At 41.2% G+C, this 11112-nt stretch overlaps 2 protein-coding genes across 2 annotated transcripts; one reads left to right on the plus strand and one right to left on the minus strand.

Moving 5' to 3' along the window:
• The first annotated feature begins 1463 nt into the window (after positions 1–1463).
• LOC126402705 (UDP-glucuronosyltransferase 2A2-like) lies at positions 1464–7033 on the plus strand. Its single transcript, XM_050064888.1, has 2 exons — positions 1464–1925; positions 4629–7033. The coding sequence occupies exon 2, from the start codon at positions 4631–4633 to the stop codon at positions 6323–6325; it is 1695 nt and encodes a 564-aa protein (XP_049920845.1). The 5' UTR covers positions 1464–1925; positions 4629–4630; the 3' UTR covers positions 6326–7033.
• Positions 7034–7304: 271 nt separating this feature from the next.
• Positions 7305–8391, minus strand: LOC126402356 (P2Y purinoceptor 1-like). The gene has a single exon (XM_050064256.1). The coding sequence runs from the start codon at positions 8298–8300 to the stop codon at positions 7305–7307; it is 996 nt and encodes a 331-aa protein (XP_049920213.1). The 5' UTR covers positions 8301–8391.
• Positions 8392–11112: the final 2721 nt, after the last annotated feature.

Consider the following 11112-nt stretch of genomic DNA (forward strand, 5'->3'; position numbering starts at 1 on the left):
GGACGCGGTGACGCGGCCCTGCCACGGCAGCCGCCCGTGGGCAAACAAATCAGTCTCCAGCGTGCCGCTGTCCAGCAACCTCGAATCTGTAGGGGAGGGGGGGCGGACACGACTCGCGGCAGTATTTTGAATTTGAGTGCAGTAACTGTTTTGGCCACATTCTTACATACAGCGCCTTTAAATGATGACTTTGTAATGTGACAAAATAAAGTCAGACTAAAAGGCATGCATACTAAATACAGGGTGTCTACAGGTATTACACACTTAAATTTAATACTTTTAAAGACTTTTTAAAGATATTTTTTAAGCAAATTTAAAACGGATTTGTGGACAAATCATCTTTTTGTTATTCAGGCATGGCAAATCATGGTAAGAATTATGCAGAGGTTGGTTTTATGTAGGACTGTTGTTATCAGAGGGAGTTAAGTTAAATCTATATTTCTCCAACAGGTAAGTACAAATAGCAAGTAGAAAGTAGAAAGACAGTATCAGGTTTGGTGGTAGGTTTTAAAATTTGTAACATCGCAAGTGTGGACTTTCACACAGAAGAGCTCGACTCATTTTGACGAGGAAAAATTAAAAGATGGATCATAAATGAAATTAGATAGAATGTTTGTGGTAATAAGACTATTTAATAACTTTTAAGGCCTCATATTTATACAATTGAATTTAAGTCATTTTAAGAACCTGCAGACATCTTGTAAACATGGTCTTTTTTTAATAGACATCAAAATGTTCATCCAAAGATTTACAAGATTCTTTTCCTTTGTTCAGCTGACTTAACACCACCATCAACTCCTCCATTTCTTATGCGCATTGCATTGTGGGAGTGTGCATCAGTCTGCCTGTTTTGAGAATACTTCAATTTTAAGTTGCCCCGTGTGAACACACTAACATGTTTAGAATTAGGACCGAACTCCGCCGCGTACAATACAGAGAGCAGAAGAGAATTGTAAACGCTCGCCATGTAGAGACAGAAATGACATGCCGTCGTGTAAACAATCTAAGTCATCACGTGCGCCGCATAATCGTGATTTCAATTTTGACCAAAATAATCGTGATTATGATTTTTTCCATAATCGAGCAGCCCTAAAACACACTTTGATGTGCATGATGGGTCAGTGGAGATCCCCTTTGAAAATTATTTTGGCCGCAAAAACCTTCTTTTTTCTTTTCTATGCACATACAAAAGAGAGTAAGCGACTATCAGTTAACCCCCTGGCAGTGAATGAATCTCTCCTTCACATGACTTAAACAATAACATATGGCTCAAAGAGTCGCAAAACACACAGATCTTATCTAGTCTCCTCCTCTGTTCCAGTTTGTCTTTGGTGAGTTGAAAAGTGCTGATTTGAAACAACTGAGACTGAAGATAAAGTCTGTGTATCCTGCAGACAAACTGTGGTAATCAATAGGGGAAAACTGTACAGTAATGTACTCCAAATCAAAGGACATGCACAGATACTGATTACTTAGAAACTGAGTGAACTTTTTTTTTTTTAGCAGTCTAACAAATTTACTGCTTCTTTTTTTTCCCACTTATTCTCATTGTGTATGTGTTTTTTGTTTTATTTTAGCACAAAACTGAATTAAATACATTTATGTATAAAAAAGAGGCTTCATTGTAGTTTGGTTTGTGCATTCTGGAGGTCTGGAGGGTTGTAATCTGATATCCAGATGTTGGTTTGTGCAAAGGAGTACAACGGTTGGAACAGGGAAAACAAAAATAGGCGGAGGATTTAGAGGGGACTTCTGTTGTTTGGACAAACGGGAAGCAGAATTGTTATGTCAGGGGAACGCAAGGTTACACATTCACTGACATTTCAACCAGCAGCTCAGCAGGACTGTTCATTGAAAACCACGAACGCTGGATTCTTCTTGATCAGAGGGAGAAGTCACAGAGTGTGAGGCTGCAGACGCTTAAGGTGAGGAGCTGCTTTATTGACTGTGTGTTGCTGCGTGTGCGCTTAGTTTTATCTTATTATGGACAATGTGGCTTTTATCTTAAGATTGTTCAGAGAAATTCCAGCTTGCTACAGTTAATCTTTCTACATAAACAGGCCTGCAGAACAGCCTGCTCTTTATACAAGACTTGGCATCTTTACTGTTCAGACTATCGGAAATCTTGTGCATACAGATGTAAAGCCACATTTACTATCTGACATTCAAACTCGACCTGATTCAAGTAGAGCATCTATGCTGTGGTTTTGCTATATCCTGTGGACTGCATTTCAAAATGGTGTGTGGTTGTGTCCTACATTACAGTTTAAGATGAAAGATTATTTGCAGACAAAATTTTCAGACCAGATGAATCATAGATTTCACTCTGGACACTGCAATGTTTATCATGCAACCTCTGTGGGCTTTAATTTCAGTGTGTTTATTTTAACATTTTAGATTTTAACATGCTGTGCACCCTGTCAAGACTTTGCAACGCAATTTCATGCTTGTGTAGTACAGAGCACCGATGTATGATACTGTCATGTACCATGTGCACCAGGACTTTGACTTGACTAATTGTTGCTGAACATTACTTAACAGTTCCAAGAAAAATAACTGACTGAGAGACTGCACACAGAGCAAACTGTAGCAGATGGTTAAAGGTAGAAAAAAAAGTGTGGCAGGAGGCTGAACAGAAGCACACCAAGCACTTAAGTCACACAAGTGTTGCAGATGTAACATAGTTGGAAAACAGATGGGAAAGGAGTGGTGGGCGATCAGCTTGTTGATGTTGAAGGGCAACTTCTACATAACCTTTAAAAACATTTGAAATAGACTCTAATTAAAAAAAAGTATAGCCTATGCACGTGGCCTACGACGTTGTGAGCATTTATACTTGTATGGTGCTGTGTTTGTGCCACTCTGCAGTTACACCTCCAAAACAATCATCGGTGGCGGGGTTTATAGAGACAATTTCAAAATCAAGTACACAAATTGGCCTCACTAAATCTCGCAGCATTCACAGACGAAGCATTAGTCTTTCTCTGGACACTTTTTCCCCACAAGCCTATGGCATTTTACACTGTATAAATTAGGCTAGCAGCTATCAGACTTTTCCTCTACTCATATGAATTCAGGGACAACAGCAACATTTAACAAAGGTAACGTTACAAAATTCAGCTCCATTACAACTCACAAGGTTCACTGACAAAACAACTGTCTAAAGGCTCATTTATGCTCCCTTTACGTACGAAAATGTATACGTCCGTTCCAAACGATGTTACGGTCACTGCCCACATACTTCCATGCGCCCTTTACGTTGGCATGGATGTTAACCAATATATCCACCAGGAGGCAGCCCGGCGTCAAAAGTTTATGACAACAACAAACTCAAAAACAAACATGGCGACTGTGGAGGAGATATTGATAATGTACCTCTTGCATAAAAGACAAAAACAGAGGCAGCGTTGTAGGAGGCGGTGGTCGGTGAGGCCATTAAATACATCGCGACTGGAATTCTTTTCTCTAGTACTGCCGATGAAAGAAATTGAATTGTTATTTCTTCTTCGTGTCTCACTAGAGCTACGTATCAGGTAGTGACAGCAACACTGCCCCCACGGTTCCCTGGGGTACTGCTCTGTTTGGCCCGTATCCGTAAGCTTTATGGAAACATGCAGAAATACAGACGAAATGAACATGGAGCAAAGACAGAAGGCTCCGTCCGTATCCGGATCCGTATTTAACGTTGAACATAAATGGGCATTTATACGAAACACGTTTTCCAAACAAATACAACATGCTAACATTATTAGCACAAGCTCATGGCATTTTACATTGCTAAATTAGCCTAGTGACAAGCGGAGATTTCCTCAACTCATATGAAGCCAGGATAAATCACACACAAGACTTAAAATGCTATTTTGTGGAGGCTTTATTGTCTTCACAATATATTGTTTCTTATCTGTGAAATAAAAGTAAATAAAAGCTTTGTTTCCACTGAGGGAAATGGTTTCAGCTTACAAACATAGACAGGAGGTCTGTGTCACTGCAACATGTAGTTAGTTACATTTCTGGGGAGGTGCACATCAGGTTACAGCATAGGTACGGCATTGATTCGACGCAGAAGTATAAATCCTGTTTTACATTATGATGCGTTCAAGCTCTACCAAGTAAAGGCAAGTATTTAGTGAAGGTCAATATTGATGTTCTCATGATGTGTTCAAAGTAATCTTGTAAAATGAAGTGTTTGTCGACAAACTTGAATGAATACAGTAGAAATTTTTTGATGTTTCCAAAGCAATATCAGGGTTTCCCCACGCATTCATTTATTTGTGGCGGGCCGCCACAATTTTAAATTTAAATTTTGATTTTAAAATATATGCTTCCTTGCGTTGGACAATTCGTGGACTGTGAAAATGAGATGAATTACTCTCATCTTGGTAAAAGTACTCTCAACAACTCACAAAATTTTCCTCTTACCTTAAAAAAAAGAGCAAAAATAAGAAAACATTGGTGGATCACAGAAATCAATGGGTAATGAGAAAATAAGAACAAATTGTGAATACAATGAAATATAAAAGCAAACTTGTTCCCATATCACTTCCTGCAAATGTGTTTGTTTTTTTTCAGATTAAGCACTGCATGAACTGCAAATATTTGTGGCGTAAAGTTCTGTGTCTCTTTTACAGCCATGGGGTCACATCCAGCCCTGGTGTTCGCCCTGCTGTTTTCAGCTACTCTGTCCTCCAGTTGTGATGGTGGGAAAGTGCTGGTTTTCCCTATAGATGGAAGTCACTGGCTTAACATGAAAATCCTGGTGGAGGCGCTTCATTCTCAGGGCCATCAAATAACAGTACTGCGCACCTCTACCAGTTGGTATGTTTCAGAATTCTCACCCCATTACACCTCCATCACCATCCCTCAGGAACAGTCCCAAAATTTGGAAAGCCAAGAGTTTATGACCTCTTTCTTAAAGAGGTCAATAGAAATCCGTCGGCATAAAGGCACACTGTGGGCATATCTGGAGTTTTATAGGAATCTTTTCAACATGATAGGGGAGAACCAGCACACTGTGGCAAAACTGGTCGTCAGCATCTTTGAGAATAAGACACTGATTAAGGAGCTACGGGAAACTGGATATGATCTTCTCTTGACTGACCCTGCATTTCTGGGTGGAGTGCTGGTGGCACATTATCTCCAGCTTCCCATGGTTTTCAATGTGCGCTGGCTTTTCAACGGGGAGGCCCACTTTGCCATCGCTCCGTCTCCTCTGTCCTACGTCCCCCAGTTGTTCTCTGACTTCTCTGACAAGATGAACTTTTTCCAAAGAGTCAATAATGTAATCCGTCATTACATACTGGTTTACATGTATTACTATGTCTCAAATCCACCTTACCAGGCTGTGTGTGATCATTATTTTGGACCTGATGTCAGCAGCATGTCTCTCATACAGGGAGCTGAACTTTGGCTAATGCGGATTGACTTTACATTTGAGTTCCCTCGCCCCACCATGCCCAATGTCATCTACATCGGAGGCTTTCAGGGTAAGCCTTCCAAGCCTCTTCCATCATATTTAGAGGATTTTGTGCAGAGTTCTGGGGAACATGGGGTGGTCATCATGACTCTGGGGACCCTGCTGAGTGACCTCGGCCCTGAGATATCGGAGATCATCGCTTCAGCATTTGCTAACCTCCCTCATAAGGTCATATGGAGGCACAAGGGGAAAAGACCTGTCACTCTGGGAAACAACACCATGCTGGTTGAATGGCTGCCTCAAAACGATCTACTCGGTCACCCTAAAACCAAGGTTTTTGTCACACATGGGGGTACTAACGGAATTTACGAAGCCATCTACCATGGTGTCCCAGTTCTGGGCATTCCTCTCATCTTTGACCAGTTCGACAACATAGTGCGTCTGAAGTCCCGGGGAGTAGCTGAGTTTGTTGAAGTGACCACCTTGGATGTTGAGTCTCTGACAAGTGCTCTTAAGAATATTCTCAACCCAGAAAAGCCATACAAACAGAACATGCTCAAACTGTCACAGCTCCATCGAGACAAACCAATGAAACCCCTTGATAGTGCCATTTTCTGGATTGAGTACGTCATGAGGAACAAGGGTGCAGCACATCTGCGCACTGACTCGTATAAGTTGCCATGGTATGCCTATCACTGTCTCGATGTGATGGCAGTCTTTGTAGCATTTGGTTTGCTTATCATCACATTAGTTTGGGTTTCCTGTAGGTGTCTCATTAGATGTTTGATAATCAATCAATCAATCAATCAATCAATTTTATTTATAAAGCCCAATATCACAAATCACAATTTGCCTCACAGGGCTTTACAGCATACGACATCCCTCTGTCCTTATGACCCTCGCAGCGGATAAGGAAAAACTCCCCAAAAAAACCCCTTTAACGGGGATAAGAAACAAAAAGTCCACATCCAAAACAAAGAATGAATAGATGACCAATTAATGATGCAAGCTGAAGACTGTTGATGAGAGTCAGACAAAACAGATCTGTAATTTACAGTGGTACAGAAAAAAAGGAATGATAACAGGAATCACATACAGAAACTACATGATTATATTAGTGGGAAAGTGTTAGAAATTCTATAATAGCTTTAAATGTTTGAATTACTAGCACTATTTTCTGCTGAACTGCCTTTTTGCAAAAAACAACCAATTAGCAGGAATGGTTTTACGATCTTTGCAAATTTCCTACACTGTATGGTGATTAAAGAGAATCATAAATTACTTCCACATTGTTGTTATGCTTTCCCTTTATGGTATTTAATTATCGTTATCATTCATTCACAACTAAAAAAAATACAAATATAAAATATGAGACGGTGAGTTTATTGTTTTTGAAAACAAAGATTTATCTACATACATGATTACAAATGAACATGGACACAATGACACAAGGAAGAATTACAGACCTTTGCAATAAAGACAATGTAATGATGAGACTGTTTCATAATTTTTACAAGAAGCACACTTGCAATTACCATGGCTGCCATTAACTGAACGCTACGTTTAACGCTACGTTAAACTTCATCTGCAGTTTGTGCCACAGGCACACAGCCAGATTGCTGGAGTTGTTATCTGAGCTGAGCAGGACTATCTTCATTGTCATGAAGGCAAACTAGAGGGTTGACAGCACTGTTCAGACACACAAGGTCACAACTTATCTGGTGATCAATGAGGGCTTCATGAAACCATTTTTGGCATATCTTCTGTTTGGACAGAGCTCTTGATTTTTAGAATTCTTATCATTATTATTTTTAAATCACTATTCCTTTTTCAGTTATGACATACACAGTATAATGTTTATCATGTTACTGTTAAACATGTTCATCTTGTGTTAATCTCCATCTGCAATTTGTGCCATGGACACACCGCCAGAGTTTGCTGGAGGTGAACGGCTGAACATCTGACGAGCTTGTTGTAGCAGCTGTCTGATCTGAGCAGGAATATCTTCATTGCCATGGAGGTAAACCAGAGGGTTGAGAGCACTGTTCAGACACACAAGGCCGCGGCTTATCTGATGAGCAATGTAGACTCCACTGGACCATTCAGCACATATCTTCTGGTTGGACAGAACTCTTGACCAGAGGTTGAGGTTCTTGAAAACATGATAGGGGATGTAACAAACAGAGAAGAGAAGAATCAAGATGCACAACAACTTCAGACTTCTCTGTTTCTGTACCTTGTGAGTGGTATTTGTGCGGCAGAGAACAACAATCACATGTCCATAGCAGCCCAGTGTGATGAGGAATGGGATACAAAACCCAGTGAATGTCCATCCAAGGGTATATTTCAGGTAACTCTCAACATAGATGTTATCCGTTGTATCGAAACATTTCTCATTGTTTCCATATGGCTTGCTGTATCTTTTGATGTAGAACATGTCTGGAAGGCTTTGAACACTCACCAACAGCCAAACCATGACTGAGATGATCATAGAGTGGGTGACAGTTATTCTTCCCATCACTCTCGTTGGATGGACAACAGCCAGATACCTGTACACACTTATACAAGTGAGGAACCCGATGCTGCCATAGAGATTCAGGTTGAAGCAGAATCTTGTGATCTTGCAGAATGTGTCTCCAAAGATCCATTTACTCTTCATAAAGTAGTACACCACCAAAAATGGGACTGTGAGCAGGTACAAAATATCAGCAAGTCCAAGGTTGAGAACAAAAACATTGATGATTTTTAGCTTCTTCCAGTTGTGCAGCAAAGACTTCAGTCCCCATCCGTTAGCTACCAGACCAATGATGAAGACTACGATGTAAACAGGAGGCAGAAATCTGCCTGTAAAGTCAGAGCTGACACGAGGACAAGAGGATTTGTTCATTTTGTGTCTGTAAATAGATTAGTACAGATGCTCTCCTCTGTCGCTGATGTGTTTTATGAGAAGTGGAAAAAAACACAACCTACTATGTGGTCAAAGAACAGGACTTCCTGTTGACTGAAGACTGTGTGACGCCATGCTTTCCTAAACGTAGATTATCATATTTGACATGTAGGTGTTGGGGGACTGCAGGAGTACTTTGTCATTCACACAAATGGGAAGGTAAGAGTCTCCCTCTGATGGTCGAGTTCCTTTTTCAGAGAGAAAACACTTGCAAAGGCTTTCTGAATAATCATTAGAACTTATCAGGACTTACAAATTCATTCATTCATTTTCTTTAACTGCTTCTCCTGGTAACCTGGTACAGAGGCAAGGGGGCTCGAGCCTATCCCAGCTGTCACTCGGCAGGAGGTGGGTGGAGTGCACTGTGGACAGATCACCAGACTATCCCAAGGCTGACAAATAGAGACAGACAAACATTCACACTCACATTCAAAGTGTATGGTGAAGTGTAAGGAAAAAATAAAATAAACACAAAAGGAAACAACCAAAAGCAGACAACAAACCATATGTCCAGGGTGACAGAGACAGACTGGCTGACTCCAGCAGCCTATATAGCCGAGGAGCAGCAGCACACACGGTATAATTAGTCAATGATGCACTTCCTGCAACTATGGAGGAAGAGGGACAAGAAAAGAGCGATTGACACCCCAAAGAAAACGACAGAAGTGTAGAGCGTGGGATCATCACAAGTCAAAACGAAAAGAAAACAGTTCAGTGTGTATTGCAAAACAAAGTTAGCATACCACAATAGCACGTCCTCAATGCTAAAACATCTCAGTAGAAAACAACCAGTGTATGCATCAAGTTCGCCAAGCGGATCCAACACAACAAGGTACGTTAACGTCATGTTTAATGCATTAAACTTTCATCAGTGATTGCTAGCTGCAATTCATAAGCCTCTCAGAAACCTGACATGAAACCGCAGATGGACCACAAAACCAAGCCTGAAACAGCAACCCCGCCTGTAGCAAAAAAAACAGAACCTGATTGCACAAGCAAAACTGGTGCTGCTTAGCACAACGGCCAACTGATGCTTTCCTGCTCTGGGCCTATTGTACTTCTTCCCTAGCAACTCGAGTAGCGTCCTCTGGCAACTCACTGTGAGAAATGGATTGCGCTGGTACAGGTATACATTACGGGTGACTTATTTTTTTGCCTCTTTTCCCTGAGTGATGTCAGAGTTGGCACCGGGCACGGCACTAATAACTACACTAGCTGGAAAATGTTTAGCCATGTTACCCACATGGTCATCAGCTTCATTTCCCAGGATCATCTCAGCCCCTTCAACTGGAAACTTAGGCCGACACCAGCTGACACTTCACTTGTGTATATCAGATTTTACTTCACTAGCAGAGGCAGTTGTTGTTTTCTGCAAATGCAAGCTGACTGATGAGAGGTGAGACAAAGACATGACCTAACAGGACTTTCTGTTGACACCTCTTTTTAATGTTTGGTCACAGAAATGTGAGTGCAAACCCACAGCTAACTCAAACAAGATGTGTTTCTCACCCTCAATCTTTACTATATAAAAGGACAGTTGCTCGTAAAAGACAATCAGCTGTTCAGATTTTCTTGATTAATGAAAGAGATGAAAATGTCACCGTTTCCCCTTTAATTGTACAACAGGATCCCCCGCCATGCCAAAATGATATTATTGTTTTAATGCCAAAAACAATGCCAAATATCCATTCCAGTGTTTCCCCTATATTAATCCTGCAGCAGCTCACAGCTGTAAGTAAAAGAACGAGGCGTGTGTCTGTGGTTTGTTCACGTCTGTGATAACAGCAATACAGTCGGGTGTCTGTTATCTAAACTACTGAAGTCAGCGGAACAGATAAAGTGAAGACAACATTGGCAGCAGGCTTGCGGTTACAAACAGGCTGGAGAGTTAACAACACGCTGACATATTAACGGATTTAGTGTTTTTGTGTTTTCAGCCAATCAAGACCAGAGACTATATGGTTAAAACAGATCAGTGTTGCCGCTTTGCTCTCATTGAAGTTTACTAGATGGGTGTTGGCCCTGCTGTGTTGTATTTGGTGTGAGCACTGCGTCTGACTCTGTTTACAAAAATAGACTTCAATGATACGTTGCTTGTCAGCAACTGGTCACATGGTAACTTAGGAGGCAATATGGCCATGTGTGCACTGAATAATCAGGCATACAGTTAATGTGATGTGAACAGTGGTTCACTTAGATTTCGAAAGTAACTGAGAAATATTTGTAAAAGTAACTTATAAATGGAAAAGCCAGGAACATATGCAAGGGTATTATTTGTGACGACAGTTCTGCCTTTAATACGATCCTTCCAAGCAGACTGTTTCACAAGATGTCCGACCTACGCCTCCATTGCAACATCTGTCTATGGATACGGGACTTCTTAACCAACCAGCCACAGTGAGTTAGGATGTGCCCCCACCACTCCTCCTCAAAGTCAGGTGCACCACAAGGCTGTGTCCTGAGCCCTTTCCTGTACTCTCTCTACACACGACTGCATGCCTACCCACAACCCCAATGTCATTACTAAATTTACAGATGACACAACAGTTGTGGGCCTGAGCAGCAGAGGAGACGAGACAGCTCACAGGGAGGAGGTGTAGAGGCTGACAGGATGGTGCGCAGTTAATAACCTGACCTTGAACACCAGGAAAACAAAGATCATCGACTTCAGGAGGACAAAGGATGATCACCAGCCTCTGGAGATAAATGGAAAAGATGTGAAGAGGGTGTAAATCTTCGATTTCCTGGGTAC

Source organism: Epinephelus moara, chromosome 16 (genome assembly GCF_006386435.1).
Source record: "Epinephelus moara isolate mb chromosome 16, YSFRI_EMoa_1.0, whole genome shotgun sequence".
In the NCBI taxonomy this organism is placed as follows: Eukaryota; Metazoa; Chordata; class Actinopteri; order Perciformes; family Serranidae; genus Epinephelus; species Epinephelus moara.

Bases quoted from the DNA above. Each gene is read 5' to 3' on its own strand.
- LOC126402705 (XM_050064888.1), top strand. From the start codon at position 4,631: ATGGGGTCACATCCAGCCCTGGTGTTCGCCCTGCTGTTTTCAGCTACT.
- LOC126402356 (XM_050064256.1), bottom strand. From the start codon at position 8,300: ATGAACAAATCCTCTTGTCCTCGTGTCAGCTCTGACTTTACAGGCAGA.